Raw genomic sequence first — 19,034 nt, 5'->3', positions numbered from 1 at the left:
GTCCCACAGCCTCCAGACCTAACTCATGGCAGACAGGCAGCACCCAACCTCAACCTCCAGCCTGCCCTGCCCCGACTGCCAGGATGTGCTCAGTAGCTGGACTTGGGTGGGCAAGGAGCTCCCTCTGAGTCACCCATCTAATGCACCCTGGCACTGCCAGCCTGTAGCACCGTGGGGCGCACACTGGCCCCCAGCCTGCACCTATGCCCAGGCACCTGCTGAGGGCCAGGGGTGATGGTAGACTGTGAGTCTCCTCAGCTGACTCAACCAGTTGCTCCCTGAGCAGATGGTAGCAGAGGTCTTGGGGCCTGCGATGCCAGAGTGTGAGGAATAAGCAGTCAATAACCCATCCAAGTTGTTGAGAAAGCAGTGAGAGGTAGGAACATGCATGAGCCAAGGCTCCAAGACCCTGTGGTGTGCTCATGGTCCCATCAGAGTTCACTCACTAAACACAATTCAAAGAGAAAACTATTTTAAGAATTTCAACAAAAGAGCTTGAAGTCCCAAGTGCAGGGCCTTCTGAACATAGAAGCCCATCACACCTGCTAATCCAGCTCTGCCTGGAATGTTCAAAGATCTAAAGCCAACAATTCCACCTTGTTCCGCAGCAGCCAAGCCCAAAGTAACATCAACTTGCAACCTCAAGGTCAACAAAAATTCCAGATTCTACACACCTCTGCTAGCCTGATAACAGGCACCTTCAAGACATACTTTCTTTCATTCCCCACAACCATCCTGATGGGATCAGTCACTTACATTTCACAGGAGGAACCAGACTCAAAAAGCCCAAGTCACTTGCCCAAGCTCACACAGCTGGGAAGTGGCAGAGGGCTGGAACCCAGGTCTCCTGTCTGCTTGCCAGTCTTTCCACTCTACTCTGGTAGCCTCTTCCCACAGGGCTACCAGAGCTCAATTCAGGGATGTCCCCTCTCCAGCCCACCCAGTTCATTGTGGGATCAATCCTTGCCCAACACAGATTCCTAAATCCAAACTGAACTCCTATACGGGATCAGGGAAGGACCCCAGCCCCAGTACCAAATTATTAGCTTCATGATCAAGGGTGTCCAGGTGTCATTCATTCATTCACTTACTCACTGAAGATCACCTACCACTGACCTCATCCTTGTCCTCAAGCACTCACCTCTTCACTGTGGGCACCAGTGCACTACCCGTCTCCTGGCCTTTGCACATGCTGGTGCTTCTGTTTGGAATGCCCTTTCATCCCCAAGCGTCCTACCTGGTGACATCCTACCAAACTCAAATGCCTCACCCTGGGGGACCCCTGGACCGGAGGGTGCTCCCTGCTGTCTGCTCCCATGGCTTTCCCACACTCAGCTCACCATGTGAGAGCAGGCTCCATGCGTGCCTGTCGCCCCAACAGGCCCGGCAGGAACTCCATAAGGACAGGGCTGTGTCGCTTATCACTCCTTCTTTTGGCCTGGCACATAGTAGGTACTCAATAAGGGCTTGATGAATGAATGGTTGTCAGACTTTGTGGGAAGCATTAGAGATATGAAAGTTTCTGCCTTTGGATCTGATTTTGGTAGAGTGTCATCAGTGCCGTAGCAGGGTTTGCGGTGTGAACCCAAGTCAGGAAGTCAGTTGTTTTACAGCCCGGGAGGTGTGGGTTCATGTTGCACATGGCCTTAAAAGGTGTCAGGGCACTTTAGGTCAGAGAAGGGGTGTGGGTGCAAAGGGCAGAGCCCCCTGTGGTGTTGGGGAGCAGAAAGCAGGTCAGTCATGACTGAGTGAGAGTGTGTGTGTGTGTGTGTGTGTGTGTGTCTCAAAGTGGCAGTAGAGACCCACTTGATGGGAATTTTCGGAGCGATGCTTCCAACTGAGTGTATTACCCTTCAGGGCAAAAGATTTTTTAAAGAAGACTTTGAAAGAAGGACCATCTTAGGAAAGCTTTCTGGCCATAGTATCTCTCTTGGTCTCTCTCTCTCTCTCTCTGTCCCCCTGATATATACACACACACATACACATATGCAAAAATATGTCCTGCAGGTCAGAGGGTACCTGCTGGCTCTGAGTGGGCTCTAGGAGAGTGGAAACAGAGCTCATTCCTGAGGAGTGGCCATCAGGTGGGCAGGACAGAGTGACACCAGTGAGGAAGGCCCGGGGTCTTAGACTGTCGGAGCCAGGAGGACTCTGAAGACACCAAGTCCATGGGGAGGAAGCAACTTACCCAAAGTCTCTCGCCTCCACCACTGGATCTCCTGGCTGAAATCCTTGGCCTGAGCCTGCCCCACCACAGCCTTCCCTCCCTGCTGAGGAGAAGACCTTGATAACAAAGTACGTATTCAGGAATGACAGTGTTGCCTGGATGGTCCCACACTCTCATGGTCCACCTCTCTTCTGATGGCCAAATAAGCTTCCTCAGGCCCCATCCCACATATTCCTGAGGATTCCCAGGGGTTTACATTCCCCTGGCCACCTCTTGCTTTCAAACTCCACTCTCCTGACCTGTCACTGCACTTCTCACGGCAGCTGCCTCCACTCAGTCTTCACTGCTTCTTTCCCCTTGAGTAGTCACTACCTGTATCTGTCAGAATGGGCTAGATTATGCTGCAGTAACAACCTCTGAATCCGAATGTCTTAAAACAACAGAGGTTGATTACTGACTCTTGTGTGTCCATTGAGAGTTCTGCTGAAGACTCTGCTCCCCAAAATCCTCCAGTGATCGAGAGACAAGCCAAGGAGGCTTCTGCCATCAAGAAATTCACCAGTCATGTGGCTGGGCTGGGGAAAGGCACATGGCACAGTGCTCACGTCACATTGGACAGAGCAAGTCATGTGACTGTACCCAGCTTCAGAGGATCTGGGAAATACAACGCACCATTTCCAAGAAGAGAGAGAACCAGAGTATCTGCAAAAGTCCCAACAACGACTCAGAGGAGGCTCCTCCTTCAGTCCCTAAACCCGTAACACAGGCTGTTGTATGTAACAGAATGGAGGGGCACTCCACTATTAAAACAGAAAACAGCTCAAAAATGAATAGAAAACACCTCTGCCCTCATGTCACCCAGCCTTTCCTGCCACAACCATCCTTCACCAACCTCCCCTTTACACACTGACTTCTCTCCTCACACTCCCACGTGCCACTTTTGTTGTTGTCCACAACCTCTTTCCCTAACAAGATCTTCCCCCTGCATCCAGTGATGTGCCAGAGCCTGCTTCTACCATTGGCCATTGGCCATCCACACAACACTCTATAACACCAGCTTGCAAGAGCCAACTGTTAGATTTTCAAGAATTTCGCTAGCTGCGTATTTGACCTTTGGTAGCTTGAAATGGGCTGAGCTAGAAATGGGCTGACATCATGGGAACTGGCAAATGCTACAAGTCAGTTTTCCTTTCAGAGAGCTTTCCCATTTATAATTTACCATTATATTATTGTCTGTAACTTTTTTCATGACCAGCTCTGTAATTTGCAGGGCTCAGCACGAAAGAAAATGTGGGGCCCTTAAAAACTTCAAGACAGCAACTGCAGAAGCTTAAACCAACCATTGGGCCCTTGTAAGCCTGGGGCTCTGTGCAAATGCACAGGCCACACATCCATGAAGCCAGCCTGTCTCTTCTCCCTTTGTACCCTCCATCCTGTGGCACCCACCCCAGCCATCTCTGTAACAGGAGATCGTGCTGACACACCTGTAACGTTACTAAGTTAAACAATCAATCCCCTGCTGACTTAGTCTCTTCTCTCCCTTCTAAACAATCCTATCAGGCCTTCTCTTTCATTACCAGAAAACCCCATCAAGGAACCATCTAAATAAGGGAACATCTGCCTCTGAGAAGACTCCTCCCCTCCTCTAGAATGCTCAGTTTGGCATGATTTCATTTTCTTAATAGCTATTTCTCTCCCATTTGCAATTGGAAGTAAATTTGGAGAGCTAAGACAGGCCCTAAGGGGCAGCATAGGAGTTTGCAGATGGCTGTAATATTTGATTGGCATGGGAACACACATATCCCAGAAGGCTGACAGTGGAGGGAACTGCAGAGATCTTTACCCTAAGGTTCACAATGAAGACTTAGCCTTGGAATCAGTTTTAGGTTTTTTTATATTTTTATTTTTGGAGATGGAGTTTCAATCTTGTCGCCCAGGTTGAAATGCAGTGGCACGATCTTGGCTCACTGCAAACTCCACCTCCCAGGTTCAAGCAATTCTCCTGCCTCAGCCTCCCAAGTAGCTCGTGTTACAGGCACCACACCCAGCTAATTTTTGTATTATTAGTAGAGATGGGGTTTCACCATGTTGGCCAGGCTGGTCTCGAACTCCTGACCTCAGGTGATCACCTGCCTCAGCCTCCCAAAGTGCTGGGATTATAGGTGTGAGCCATCGCAACTGGCCTAGAATCAGTTTTGCAAACACACTTTGATGTGGAACCCCAATATATAAAATAGGTAGAAGACTGCTCTGGGGAAAGGAGGGGAGGGTGGCCTTGGTCCTTCCCCACCAGCACCCCCTCTCCATGGCTACTCTCCCTGCTGTGGCCCTGCTGCCCATCTCCTGCCATCCCCCATTCCTAAGACTTGCTGCCCTGGCACACAACACTCTATCACACCCATGCCTTTGTTCATATCATTCCCTCTATTTGAATTCTCTCCCCCACATATACCAACTGTTGGACTCCTGTTTGCCCTTCAAAACCTTTCCTGGGGAGCCTTGCCACTTCCTGGCCGAGGCCCTCCCATGGCAGTGGGTACACAGCTCTGTTCTGGCCTGGCCTTGTTGGATTGCAAGTCATCTCTATGAATGCCTGATCTCCTTCTTAGGCTGGGAGCTCCTCCAGGGAAGGGGCACTTGGCACGGTACCCAAACAGACACCATCAGAACATGCTGATAAGGTTGGCACAAAGGGAAACAGAGATGGGGGCACCTGTTGGGCTTAGATGGGGGCAGAGGGAGGCAGGGAGGCAGGAGAGACAGCTGAGTTGTGTGGCACCTGCTTGAAAAGCAAGCAATGCAGCAATCTTTAGTAAACCCTTGGCTGCTAACAAAGAGCAAAAGACCTGGATTAATTCCATCACCCATTACTGCACTGACTAAACACATTCCGGGTTAAAGCAAGTGTCTCCAGAGAGGGGAGTAGGGTGGAGCAGGAGCCAATGCACCATGCCCAAAGCAGGTGTAGCAAGTAAGAGTTTGCCTCTAGGGGCAAAGAAAGCCAGTCTGAGGGTGGTGGGTGGGCAGGAGCCAGCCAAGACACCAGGCATGGAGCCAGGTGTGGAGTCAGCCAGTCAGAGACAGGGCGTGACTCAGAGGTCCACTTCCCCATGGCTGTAGTTCACCAGGGTCAACTAAGTAGGGGCAGGATGTAACCAAACAAAGCAGGGTGCAGAGCAAAATCTACTTCCAGGAGGCACCTGCCAGTGTCAGGGAAAGGCTGCCCTCCATGAGCCCTTTAGGCCTGGGGCTCCCACCACCATCCCGATATTGGCTCCTAGTTGCAATTGGCCAAGACTAGACATAGTTCAAGACTCTTGCAGGGTCCCCAGGCTTGCAACCCTCCAGAGCTTTGCCCACTTAGCCTGATCCTTAAATAAAGACTCCAAAGCTGCCATTGTTGCCTGTGCATGTAGCATGGTGCCTGACCTAATTGCATCTGTTTTCTGCCCTGGTCCTTGTTGAGTAGATGTCCCGGCATGCCTCTCTCTGAGAAGAGCACCATCAGTTTTAAACACAGACCACTTCCCCCACCCCAGCACACATACACACACATATCACCATCCTAAAGTGAAAAGAGTTGCTATGTGCAAATCCCAAAACTGGCAAAGAAAGCATCCTGGCACAGAGGTGAGAAGCTGAAGGTTAAGGTGTTGACTGAGCAGGCTCCAAAGGCGTGTGTGTGTGTTTGTGTGTACACACACTTGTGTGTTTCTTAGCCCTTTAGAGTCTAGATCAAAGAATCAGTCATCATTTCAATGTGCAAATGTTCTCAAAGGATCAAAAAGGGGGAGGGGGAGGGGAGAAAAGCCCATCTCCATGCTGACTATTTCTCAGTTAGATATTTTCGGCCACTCTTCAATCACAGGGGTAATTTTAGCAACCAAGGAGTGGAGAGCGGGTAACTGTTCCATTTTGCTTTCAAAGTGCTTGATTTGCTCAATTATGAGCACCCATTCATCCTGTGGTTCAGCAAGTGGCCTTGAGGGGACAAAAGCCATGTGTTCCCAAGAGAGAACAGCACTGGGCTTTGTGGCTGTGTTCATAGAATCCTCCAAGCTACTATCTTTAGACATGCGGGGCTTCATTACTGCAGTGTTTTCCCTTGGTTAATGTTTTTGTTGCTGCTGTTGCTCTGATTTTTTTTTAATTCACTTATTTGTATAGACAACAAGAATGTGCTGAGTGCCCAATGTCGCGCTAGGCACCAGGAGCACAATAAATGAAACAGCTGCAATCCCTTCTCCCTTAGAGCTCACGGGAAAGATAGAAGAGTAGACAGGCAATTCCAGCATTTTCACAGGAAAGTCCATGGTGCAGTGGGAACCCTGCTACAGGACACAAAACAAGGACTTACAGAATTGGAGTGGTTGGGTGAGCCCTGCGCAGGAGGATACACCACTGGCCTGTCTATGGGATGAGTCCCAGAGGCCCCTGGCCACAGTGCAGCTTAAGGTGCACCTTCTCCTAGGCACCATGCCTTGGTTTTGTTCTTGCAGCTATGTCGACATCTGTGATCCCCAAATTATGCAAATGGAGATGTTTAGAGCAGCTAGATATTCGAAGAGCTATTCCACTTTTCTAGGCCAGCAGTTTCCAGGTTATGATTAAAATAGGCCTCTGATTCTAAGAGGTGCTTTGGGGCTGCCCAGGAAGGAAAGCGCCAAGCCAGCAGGGCTTCACCCGGAGCCACCTGCTCTATCTGATTTATATCCAGATACAATTTTGTTTGAAAAATAAAGGGATTACCTAGATGCCCATCAAAGGGGGAATGGATAAATAAAATGTGGTCTACACACACGAGGGAATATTGCTCAGGCCTTGAAAGGGAAGGAGACTCTGACCCATGCTGCAACATGGGAAGAAACTTGAGGACATTATGCACCATGAAATAAGCCAGTCACAGAAAGACAAATAGCGTATGATTCTACTTAGATGAGCTACCTAGAGGAGTCCAATTCAGAGGCACAGAAGGTGGAATGTGGTTGCCAGGGACTGGGAGGCAGGGGAATGGAAAGTTATTGTTTGATGAGTACAGAGTTTCAGTTTTACAAAATGAAGAGTTCTGGAGGTAGATGGTGGTGATGGTTGCACAACACTGTGAATGTCTTTAATACCACTGAACCGTACCCTTAAAAATGGTAAAAATGGTAAATATTATGTTACATGTGTTCTGTCACAGCAAAAATTATAAAATAAAGGGACTAAGTGGTTTGGGGAGTAGGGAGGAGAATCACAGATTTAGGTCAAATTCTGAGATTACAAATGAGGTGGCTACAGCCCCGAGAGCAGAAGGGCTTCATCCAAGGTCACTCTGGTTGGGCAGCCCAGCTGGCCTGGAACCCAAGTGTCTACCCATCCCCCATGCAGCGCTTGCTTCTCACAGATGTCTGGGGCCTGTCTGGTTCCATGACCTGGATGCACAGAGTCAGAATCACAAGCTGTGGCATCATGGTTCTTGGGGAAGAAGAGGCAGGGCCGGCTGCCACCCTGTGCCTGCCACCCACCGCCCAAAGACCTGGGGCCTCCATGAACCAGTGCCCCTTGCAGGCTGACCTGTGTTTCTGTTGCAGATCGCATCCCTGCTCAAGGACAATGAGCGCATCCAGTCCACCCAGACTGTTGCTCCCAACGATGAAGACAGCGACATCAAGAAAATTAAGAAGGTCTGTACTATCCCTCTGGGTGGCCCTCTTTGGAGCTCTCTCTTTAGAGAGCCAGGCCAGGGTTGGCAGTATCCACCCACAGTCCCACTGTCCTCAGGGCGTGCCCCCATCCCCCAACCTCAGCTTCAAAGACAGAGCCCACAACCCCTTATCTCTGACGGGTACCTTGTCATTTCTTCTGGTTATTCCTGTGGGGTAGAGTGCTTCAGCCCCATTTTATAGATAAGAAAACTGAGGGCCGGGCGCGATAGCTCACACCTGTAATCCCAGCACTTTGGGAGGCCGAGGCAGGTGGATCACGAGGTCAGGAGATCGAGACCATCCTGGCTAACATGGTGAAACCCCGTCTCTACTAAAAATACAAAGAATTAGCCAGGCGTGGTGGCGGGTGCCTGTAGTCCCAGCTACTCGGGAGGCTGAGGAAGGAGAGTGGTGTGAACCCGGGAGGTGGAGCTTGCAGTGAGCCAAGATCATGCCACTGCACTCCAGCCTGGGTGACAGAGTGAGACTCCGTCTCAAAAAAAAAAGAAAACCAAGGTTCCACAAGAGGAAGGAGTGGGGAAAGCCAGGACAGAAGCCCAGGCCTGGGACTCTCAGCTGACTGCTTTCCTCACATTGTCATTCACCTTGCCAAGACCCCCAGGGCCACCTCTCTGCTGCCACTCCCTGGCATGCGACCCCCCCTGCCATGTACACGCCACCTCTCACAAGTACCTCCTGAGTCCCCAGCAGACCCAGCACAGTAGTCCAGCCTTTTTCGGACCTCACTGCTTTTACCCTATGAGAGTTCAGGAGGAACAGACATGTCAGAAGCTACCAGGGATCTGCCCAGTGGCCAGGTAGTGACATACCATGGGCCACCCTGTGGTGGTGTGGCAGAGGGAAGGGGCATGGGCTGTGCTTGTAGCTTGCCAGACTCAAGGCAGGGGAGCCTGACTCACCCTAAGAAAAACAGGTGAAACCACAGAATCCTATTTGTTGAGTGCATAAAAGGACCCCAATGCCATCCCTAGAAACTGCAAACTGGCATCCCATGGGCCAAGTTCAGCTTACCAGTGTGTTTGAGATTTTGAGATTTTCATCCCACTGGGCTTTTTTTTTTGGTTTACATTTTTAAAAATTTGTTGCCAGTGCTTTAAAAGCTAAACACATCACACAAAAATCTGGATTTCTGGTTTCTTAAGACTAGAAATAGCTAACATTAATTAACTACTTTCTATGTGCCAGACATTATTTTAAGAGCTTTATGCAGATTAATTCTATCCTCACTAAAATCCTCTGAGGTTTATTTATTATTTTCCTTTTACATATGGGGAAGCTGAGACACAGAGAGGCAAAGGAACTTGCCCAAGGTCACACAGCTAAGTATATACAGAGTAACATTCAAACCCTGGCGGCCAAGCTCCAGAGGCTATGCTGCTGGGACACGACATCTCCTTAAAAAGCAGAAAGTCCAGCAGCCCCAGGCCACCTCCTGCACATGACAGCAGCTGGCCCAGGCAAGAGATGCCACCTTATGATATACCCGCCTGCCCCACCCAGCCAGCTTCACGTACCTCTAGGAACTGCCAGGGCCCCACAGACACTGGGACTTGCCACCCGGGTCTGAGTCAAGTCCCATCTGGGCAGAGATGCCCTGACCCATGTTCTCTGCTACAGTCCCAGTGAGCTTCCCAGTCCACCCCTGTACTTGGAGCATTCTGGTTGGAACATTTTGTTAAAGGCTAGCTGAAATCCACCTCCCATCGCTCTATTTTCACCCTCCTGGAACCTCAGAGTAAGCCCCTCCCTCTTTGAGAAAGCCCTTCCTATCTTCAGAGATAGCTCCTGGGGCTTGGGCAGGCCTCTTCTCTCCACAGCACCCATCTCTAGCCAGCAGGTCTGCCCCTGGACAACTGTACCTGCTGTTTGGAGACAGTGGTCCTTTCAGTGGAGAATATTGTATGAGCACCTCTGCCTGGTCCCCAGTGGCTCATCCCAGCACCCTTCCTCCCAGTGTGGACTGTGAGCTTGCACAGTCCTTGTGCAAGAAGCCCTTGATTGGAAGCCTGTACAGCTCAGAAGCCCTTGATTGGAAGCCTGTACAGCTTAAGACAACTCTCTGTGTGTATGTCAATCAAGGCCCTTTCCCGAGTTCTTGCCAACACGAGGCCACTCCAAGCAGCCCAGCACCAAGGCAACTGAGTTAAGTGTCTCTGTTCATTTCCCTACTGAGTCAGGAGGAGAAGCTCCAGGCAGGCCCCAGCACTCAGAAGCCGCTGATGAGGGCTGAGTATGAGTTAACTAATTTTCCATGTTCTGTTCAATTTGATAATCACCCTTCTATCCAGAAGAGCTTTAATTGAAACTTCTGGGCTTTCAGGCAAGTCATTAGACAAGGCAAGGTATGACCCATGCCCAGCACAGCCCTGCAACCCTTTATCCTCAGGCGACCTCCCATTATGGAGACATGGAGCCACATTTGCCCTCCAGCGAGTGCTTCTAAAGCAACCCAAGGGGTCTTGTTAAACTGCAGAGGTCTGGGGTGGGGCTTGAGAATCTGCATTTCCAATAAGCTCTTCAGAGATGCCAGTCCAATTTGTGGACCAGACTTTCAGTCTTGCCATCATCTCTTTAGCCCCATTTTACAGATGGGAAAATTGGCTCAGAGCAACCAAACAACTTGCCCTGCATCATGTGGGCAACAGAGCCAGGCCTGATCTACATCTGAGCTCTTTTTGCTACATGCCCGGCATAGGAATAACAAAGCCTTGGGTCCCTGCCCTTGGGGAGCTCACAGCCTCGAAGGACAGCAGTGGTCCAGACTCCCTGACAGGAGCCTCTCCCCACTGGTCTTGCTGCCCAGGTGCAGAGCTTCCTGCGGGGCTGGCTGTGCCGGCGGAAGTGGAAGACCATCATCCAGGACTACATTCGGTCACCCCATGCCGACAGCATGCGCAAGAGGAACCAGGTGGTGTTCAGCATGCTGGAGGCTGAGGCTGAGTACGTGCAGCAGCTGCACATCCTTGTCAACAATTTCCTGCGCCCACTGCGGATGGCCGCCAGCTCCAAGAAGCCTCCCATCACACATGACGATGTCAGCAGCATCTTCCTGAACAGGTGAGCACCCCTAAAGGTTGACCAAGGCAGGAAGGAGACTAGTGAGCATTGGCCGCAGCTAAGGTTTGACACACTCTCTCATGTGTTTCCCACCAAGTGCAGATGAGGCCCAGAGAGGATGGAAGTGCCCAAGATCACGTGGCTAGAAACCACCAACCCCAACAATTGTGGGATCTGGGGCAGGGGCACAAATGTAGGCTCACAAAGTATAGGTCTAAACCAGTGGGCCTCAACTGGGGCAGTTTTGCTCCCCAGGGAACACTTAGGAATGTTTGGAAACACTGTTTATTGTCACCACTTGAAGGAGGTTGCTGTTGGCATCTAATGAGTAGAGGCCAGAGGTGCTGTTAAATATCCTACAATATGCAGAACAGTCCCCCACCAACAAAGAATTATTCCAACCAAAATGTCAGTAGTGCCACAGTTAAGGCACCCTGGTTTAAATGTTCAAGAATTATAAATCAAGCTACAAAACGTAAAATAAAATATTCTTCGACCTTGATGCCATCATAATGACCTGGAGGCCAGGTTGAAGCTTACAATTCTCAGGTGCCTTACAGTTCTGCTGTGGACCACGCTACCCACATGCCTTACAAGGAAGTCACTTCTCCCAGATGGTGACCCTGGCATTAGTATGAGGCTTATGGTTCTTCAGAAGGCTGCGCTGATGGCTGCTCTTCTGCTGTCAACTTCTTTTTAAAAGGAAATGGTTTAAATGAGCTTTCTGGTGGGTGATAAAATTGTATAAACTAGATAAAAGCAACAAAAATGAAGACATACAAACAGCGTGCTATTTACAATGGAATGTCATCTACTAATTAAAGTAAATCATTATGTTCCCCTAGATGTTCATTCAACTACATTTCTTTTCAAATATTCAGCATTCAGTCCTTTCACTAATCTCAACCAGCCTTTTCTTCAAGCCCTCTGCATGATTATTTGGGACCCAGGGCCACCTTCCCTGTGTCCTCCTCTTCCCCTTTCCCTAACAGTGTGATGTGCCGAGTTTGAGGGGACTGTGGAACACCCCAGGGTGGGGGTGTATGAGGTTGTGAGTCAGACATGAGTCTGAGGCTCAGTTGAGAGATTGGGCTGAAGAAACTGAAAGTCATTGGAGTGGGACAGGTGACATCACAGATGTGGACAAGGCATCAGAATATGGGGGACAGAGAGAGAAGCAGGCAGGAGGAGGAAAATAGCTTTTGGCCTCATGAGACCTTTTCCAGAAAATGAGTCACAGGGCCCCACAAGGTTGCTTTTTAATAGACATGTTGATCACAGTTCTTAGACATTCAATAAATGCTTTTTATGCATTGACTAAAACAACAACAAGAAAAGAATTATGTGTGTGTGAAATCAGGTAACATTTAACCCAGAAACTCCAAGTGGGTTGTTTAGATTCAGTGACCTGGAATTTGAATGAAAAATGTGAAGAACATGTTCCTTGCTGAGCAAACCCTTGATAGCTCAGCTGACTTCACAGATTCTCAAACACAAGCCCATCTGTAGGTCTGGGTGGAGCCCAGGGGACTGCATTTCCAACAAGCTTGCAGGTGCTGCTGATGCTACTGGTCCCGGATGGCACCAAAATGGGAGGCTTGAGATAAACAGAGGTGGCTGCCTGTGTTTATCTCCACCATGACTCCTTATTTGAGGTTTACTTCAGGAGGCAGTGGTGTAGTTCTATGTCGTTTGTACTTTGTTCGCATATTAGGCCACCAATGCAAACTTTTGGTGACGATTTATCATCGTCGCTAAGAGGCGTCCTTTTGTGTTTGTTACCTTTTCATAATTTTATTATACTTCATTGATTCATCTGAAATAGAATTCTTTTGACCTGGAATCTTTGATAGAGAATATTCATGCCAGCTCACAGCATTTGTTCAAAAGTTGTTCGGAAAAAAAAAAAGAAATCACAACATGGTTTTATATTTTTATCTTCAAAGAACTGAATGGATCAGGTCAGATACCTTTAATGGAGAACAAATGAGAAGGAGGAAAGGGGGGGATTTTGCCTTCTCATGAAGCTGATATTTTCAACAATGACCTTAAAAGGAAACATGATAGACTTCAAGATAGACCCAGAAACAAAACAGGGCAAGTGCCCTTCAGCAGGGCAAGTGGAAAGGTTTACCCAAATCTGTTTTTCCCTTTCTCTTGTCAATACAAGGCAGTCCATAGGGTGGGGCCCCAGCAATGATTAGGGATGGAAGGAATGGGTTGGTAGCCAGCAGCCCCACCAAAGGCAAGGACACTCATCCACTCGCTCATTCAACAAACAAGCAACACAGAGTGCCTGGCTGCGTGCTGGGTTCACATATATAGAGTGAGCCATGTAAACCCCACCATCAAGTCAAATGATCCAGCAGATGTTTACCATGAAATGTGAGAACCACCAGAGTCTTCCTGGAGGAGGTGGTGTCTGAGCTTAGTCTTTAAGGACACGAGAAAGTTTACAGGAGAAGGAGGAGGAAAGAACTTTCCAGGTAGAGAAAACAGCATGTGCGAAGGCCCAAAGGTGAGAGTGGGACTTGATTCTGGAGGCAGGAAGGAGCCATCAGACATTTCAGGCAGAGAATGTCATGGTCAGGTCTGTTGCAGGAAGCTTAGCCCCTCTGCCATGTCGGGGGGCACTCCTTGGGGAGAGTGGAAGATGGGAGGCTGGTAGAGAGGCTAAGTGAGCATGGAGGGACTCCAGGGCCTGAGCAGGCATGACTGCCCAGCACATGTTTGCATCCTGCCAGCAGAGGCAAATGTGCATCTGAGCACACTTCCCTGGTGCCTTGTAGGGGGCTGGATAACTGAAGGCTGGTGGACCCAGAGGCAAAAGTTTGAAAGAGTAATGAGCTCCCCATCACAGTAAGAATCCAGAAGAGTAACCCTTTGTCAGAAACATCAAATAGGTTTAGAAGTTTAATTAGATGCTCTTTAAGATCCTCCAGCTCTGAATAGTGACACTATGAATGTGATGCTTTCAGGGCCTCCTGGGCAGTGTGCATGCCTGCCTAGAAAAAGACAAGTGGCATCCTCCACAGGCTTCAGACTGAGAAGCTCCCTTACCCATCCCCATCTCCCCAGGTAGCCGCTTCTTCATCCCAAGGATGCTGCCCATTTCACTTTCTTTACGATGGGCCCAAGGCCAACTGTTGCCTACCTTAGCAATTTTATTGATCTCAGGAAAAATAGCAGCAGCCTGATCAATTCTCAAGACCTCTAGAATATGGACTCTAGAGGTCATCAGAAAAGGCTGCCCCAGGAATGGTACCTGTCTCTTACAGGCACTAAAGGATCGAAGAAGAGACTTGGTGTAAAGTGTTTAGCATAGAGCCCAACATAGCCCAGGTGCTCCATAATAATGCACTGTGCAAGAAATCAAAATCAAATATAACATGGAAGGAACACTTCTGACTCATTTTACAAGTCAGCATTACCCTCATATCACAACCAAATACATCACAAGAAAACTACAGCCCAATATCCCTCATGTGCATATATACAAAATAGCAAAGTGAATCTAGCAATATATAAAAAGAGTAATACATCCTGACCAAGTGGGATCCGTCCCAGAAATGCAAGGCTGGTTCAACATTGAAAATCAGTCAATGTAATTTACTCTATTGTCTTCCTAGATTAAGTGAGAAGACCTGGTGGTTATATCAATAGCTGCAAGTCTGATGAGGCTGGTTCCTCTTCTCTACCCTGGTCCCTGTTCTCAAACATGTGCAAGCCAGAAATCTTTCCTTCTCCAGGGGTCAGAGTGGGAAGGAAGAGCTGGAACATGATGGTCTCCAGATCATCCTTGCCTTATACATGGTCACTTGGGGACAGCACAAGCTTCACTATCTTAAACTCTATGATTTTTTGCAAATGTAAGGAACAGCTGGAATTATTATTTTTTTGTGACCTTAAAACAGCCCCCACTCAGCGCTTTGCAGGATTGAAGTTTCTGGACTGCACTTCCCATACTACGGCAGTGCTTTATAGGACCTGCATTGTGCTGGGCTCTCTGCCAGCACTTGACCTGCATGCTTTCTGATCCTCAGAGGCACCCATGAGGCTGGAGCCAGGATCAGAGAGGTGACAGGAGATGCTCAATAGCACACAGCGAGTGGGGCAGGCTGGGATTGTAACCTAGATCTGTTTAATGGTAAGGCCCCAGCTTCCCGCTGCTGCCTTGTTAAATAATGGGCTGGAATCCTCTCCAGGAACCCATTTTCCTTGCCCCCACTGCTAATGAGTGTGGGTCATTACAGCACAGGTCTGGGCATGCACCCTCTGTTGGAGAACTCCCCCTTGTGTGTGAGACCCACCTTTTCACTTGCTGTCCACGCTGTGGGGGCCGATCCAGGACGTGAACCTCACCGCTCTCCTTGCCTCAGACCACAGCACAAAGGTCTGTGTGTCATAAGCCACGGTGGAGCTGCCAGCTCACTTGCTGCAAAGCTTTTCCATATGTAGCTCTCTCCTAGATTTGCTTTTAGGCTGAAATATACAGCCACATTAGAAACCTGATGCTAATTTGGTGATTTACTGAAGCTCATTTTAAAAGGTCCTTGGGAAGACAGAAGCCTCTCTCCAGCTTGGCAGATTCATCGAGGATGTTGCAGAGCTGGGGAGGGTGTTAACTGTGTACTTCTCAAATAGGGGGGAAAAGATCTTTGAACTAAACATTTGCAGCAGGCTTTGTTCAGTCAAGACAATAAGCTTAGAGACTGGCTATTTCCCTTTAATGAAAACCATGCCCAGCGCCGTGTGCTGGGAACCACAGGTGTTGCCCATGACAAGAGGCATCCTGTCCTGGTGACAGATGGTTTATATCTTGCTTCCTGTGCTGACTGATTGGCAGTGGCTGCCTGGAGCCCTGAGTTGAGGGAATGATGAGGCTCAGCAGGAGAGCATGCCACAATCAATTCATCCTGTCTGCATGGGCTGGAGGGTGACGAGGGGCAGGCCCGGAACCCATGATGAGTGACTGGTGCAATGCAACAGGCAGGGTGTGGGGGCAAGAGTGAAGGGGCCTGATTTTGTCCTGCTCCTGCCCAGCCCTATCTGCCTTGGACTGGCCTTGGGTACATCATGCCCCTTTCTGGGCTCAGGAAGTGAACCAGGCAAAATGAACATGTCCTGCAGTTAGGCCACTTCTCTTGCTGGAATGTTCTTCCCACCCTACTCTCCTTCCGACAGCAATCCTACTCTTTCTTCATGTCTTTCCTTGGTTGCCATGTCCCTGACCACCCCCATGCCCCTTGCCACCATTGGTTTATGTGCTTTGGTCGTGCTGTCCCAGAGCCCCTATGCTTCTCTTTGTTGCATGCATCACACTTAAATAAAGATTTCTTTTTGTGTTTAGGTCTCTCACTATATTAACTGTTCAATGTGAATGGGGACAGGGCCATAGGTTACAGCTGCACCAGCTGTGCACTGAACAGTTCTGGGGGCACCGTTCACATTGTATAGGGGTGGGTGGATTTTCTTCTGTAAAGAGTCAGTTAGCAAATGTTTTAGACTTTGTGAGACATACCATTTCTGTTTCAACTAAGCAGTCACAGATAATCCAAAAACAAATGAGTGTGGCTATATTACAGTAAAACTTTTCTTTTGTTTTCAACCATTTAAAAATGTAAAAATTATTCTAAGCTCTCAGGCCATACAGAAACAGCAGCTATGCTAGATTTGGCCCATGGGCTATAGTTTGCCAACCCCTGACATACACTAGGCTGTGAATGGTGCCCACTAGAACTGTGCATCCAGCAGCTTTGATGGGGACTATTTCTGTTTTTATGATTGCTGAAGTTAGACACAGGGAGACCGCTGTCTGAGAAAGTGCCTGACACCTAGTAGGAACTCAATAACTATATATTGAATGAGTGAATGAAACACTAGTTCTGCAAGATGTTATTAGGTATTCCACCTTCAAGGGGTCATGTAGATTTGAGAAAGGTGCATGGTATAATCCCCTTAGAGAGTCACAATGAACTTGGCATTTTAAAAGAATCAATCATTTTTATTTAAACTGTTATAGAACATTGGATAAAAGTAGAAAACTTCCCAATTTTTTTTTACCAAAACTTAGTCTTAAAAATAGCACATTTATGTGTGTACAGACTCTCTCTCTCTCTCTCTTTCTCTCGCTCGCTCGCTCTCGCTCTGATAAATAGAAGAGCTATGCCAACAAAGGAGGTGGTGAGGGCAAAGGGAATGGCCTGTGCAAAGGCCTTAAGGCAGAAGAAAGCAAATCCAGGGAACAGAAGGCCAGAGTGGTGAGAAGGCATAGGGAAGAGGGAGTAGCCCATGAGACAGACAGAGGCAGTTCCTATAGGGGGCTGAAGGCCAAGTTAAGGCCACTCCCCCGATTGGATTCAATTTTTAAGAGATGAATCCACTGTGTGGAGAATGGGTGGACCAGGAGCAAGAGTGGAAGCAAAAGACCAGTTAGGGGCCCACTGACAATGGTCTAGGCAGAGGTGACAGGAGTGGCAGATGCAACAGACAGGAGACAGCAGAATCAGCAACTTTGATGGAGTAGATATAGGGGTGAAGGGGAAAGAGGTGATAGGTGATTCCTAGGTTCTGTCTGAGCCTGGTGGGAAGGGCTGCTATTTAATGAGAAGAGAAGGAGGAGAAGCAGCTCTGTGGGGCAGACCCAAGGTCAGGGTCAATGGAAAAAAAAAAAAAAAAACCTCCTAAAAACTATTAGGAGTTCATGTTGTTAAAATATAAGCAAAATCAGGCTGGACACAGTGCCTCGTGCCTCTAATCCCAGCACTTTCGAGGCAGAAGGATTGCTTTAACCAGGAATTCAAGACCAGCCCAGGCAACATAGGGAGATCTCATCTCTACAGAAAACTTAAAATTAGAAGGTCATGGTGGCACACACCTGTAGTCCCAGCTTCTCAGGAAGCTAAGATGGGAAGATCGCGTGAGCCCAGGACACCGAGGCTACAGTGAGCTGAGATCACACCACCATACCCTAGTCTGGGGGACAGAGCAAGACCCTGTCTCAAAAAAAAAGAAAAATCAGTAACTTTTCCCTATATCTACAGAAACCACTTAGAAAATCTAGTATGAGAAATAGCAACAAGAACATAAAATGTCTAGGAATAAACACAGTATCTATGTGATGAGGCATCAACAAAGACATAGTAGAGAGACACACCAGCATCCTGGACAAAAAGATGTGTGTTGTGCCAGGCGCAGTGGCTCACGCCTGTAATCCCAGCACTTTGGGAGGCTGAGGTGGGTGGATCACGAGGTCAGGAGATCGAGACTATCCTGGCTAACATGGTGAAACCACATTTCTACTAAAAAATACAAAAATTAGCCAGGCGTGGTGGTGCGTGCCTGTAGTTCCAGCTACTAGGGAGACTGAGGCAGGAGAATGGCGTGAACCCGGGAGGTGGAGCTTGTAGTGAGCCGAGATCACACCAGTACACTCCAGCCTGGGCGACAGAGCGAGACTCCGTCTCGAAAAAAAAAGAAAGGATGTGTGTCACAAAGATGTCATTTCACCCAGAATATTCTGTAAATTTAATGTGATGCCAATCAAAGTGCAGCCTAGCAAAATGATTTTAACATTCAGTTGGAGGAATAAATGCATACAGACAGATAATATTCTTAAAAAACAATGAAAGAATTTCCTACCTGTAATTAAAATATATTATAAAGGCTTATAAATATATTAAGTAATAAAAACAACCTAAGACTAATACAAGATCAACAAAATAAAATAGAAAGTCCAGAAAGAGACTTACGCATATATTAGAATTTTTTTTTTTTTTTTTGAGACAGGGTCTCACTCTGTTGCCCAGGCTGGAGTGCAGTGATATGATCTTGGCTCACTGCCAACCTCTGCCTCCTGGGCTCAAGCCATCCTCTCAGCCTCCTGAGTAGCTAGGACCACCAGTGTGCACCACCATGCCTGGCTAAGTTTTTTATTTTTTGTAGAGATGGGGTCTCCCTGTAGTGCCCAGACTCAAGAGATCCACCTGCCTCAGCCTCCCAAAGTGCTGAGATTACAGGTGTGAGCCACCTCACCTGGCAAGAATTTGGTAACTATGAAAAACCAGCCTAGTAAATAGCTGGTATATTTGATTAACAGAATT

At 48.3% G+C, this 19,034-nt stretch overlaps 2 protein-coding genes across 5 annotated transcripts in view; one reads left to right on the top strand and one right to left on the bottom strand.

Moving 5' to 3' along the window:
- The window catches only part of RASGRF1 (Ras protein specific guanine nucleotide releasing factor 1), a 129,911-nt gene that overhangs the window by 31,452 nt on the left and 79,425 nt on the right, over window positions 1-19,034 (top strand). For both annotated transcript variants that reach the window (XM_050799949.1, XM_050799948.1), the window contains exons 4-5: window positions 7,741-7,833; window positions 10,679-10,932. In XM_050799949.1, the coding sequence (XP_050655906.1) occupies window positions 7,741-7,833; window positions 10,679-10,932 (347 nt within the window). The remainder of the gene's footprint in view (window positions 1-7,740; window positions 7,834-10,678; window positions 10,933-19,034) is intronic.
- TMED3 (transmembrane p24 trafficking protein 3) overlaps window positions 1-19,034 on the bottom strand; it is a 319,386-nt gene that overhangs the window by 261,012 nt on the left and 39,340 nt on the right. The window contains exon 1 of one of the 3 annotated variants that reach the window (XM_050800010.1): window positions 8,512-8,515. The exons of the other annotated variants lie outside the window; for them this stretch is intronic. The gene's annotated coding sequence lies outside the window, so the exon portion shown is untranslated. Of the gene's footprint in view, window positions 1-8,511; window positions 8,516-19,034 lie in introns of those variants that run through there. 3 annotated transcript variants of the gene reach the window in all.

Source organism: Macaca thibetana, chromosome 7 (assembly GCF_024542745.1).
Source record: "Macaca thibetana thibetana isolate TM-01 chromosome 7, ASM2454274v1, whole genome shotgun sequence".
In the NCBI taxonomy this organism is placed as follows: Eukaryota; Metazoa; Chordata; class Mammalia; order Primates; family Cercopithecidae; genus Macaca; species Macaca thibetana.
This window is presented reverse-complemented; position numbering and strand designations above follow the sequence as displayed.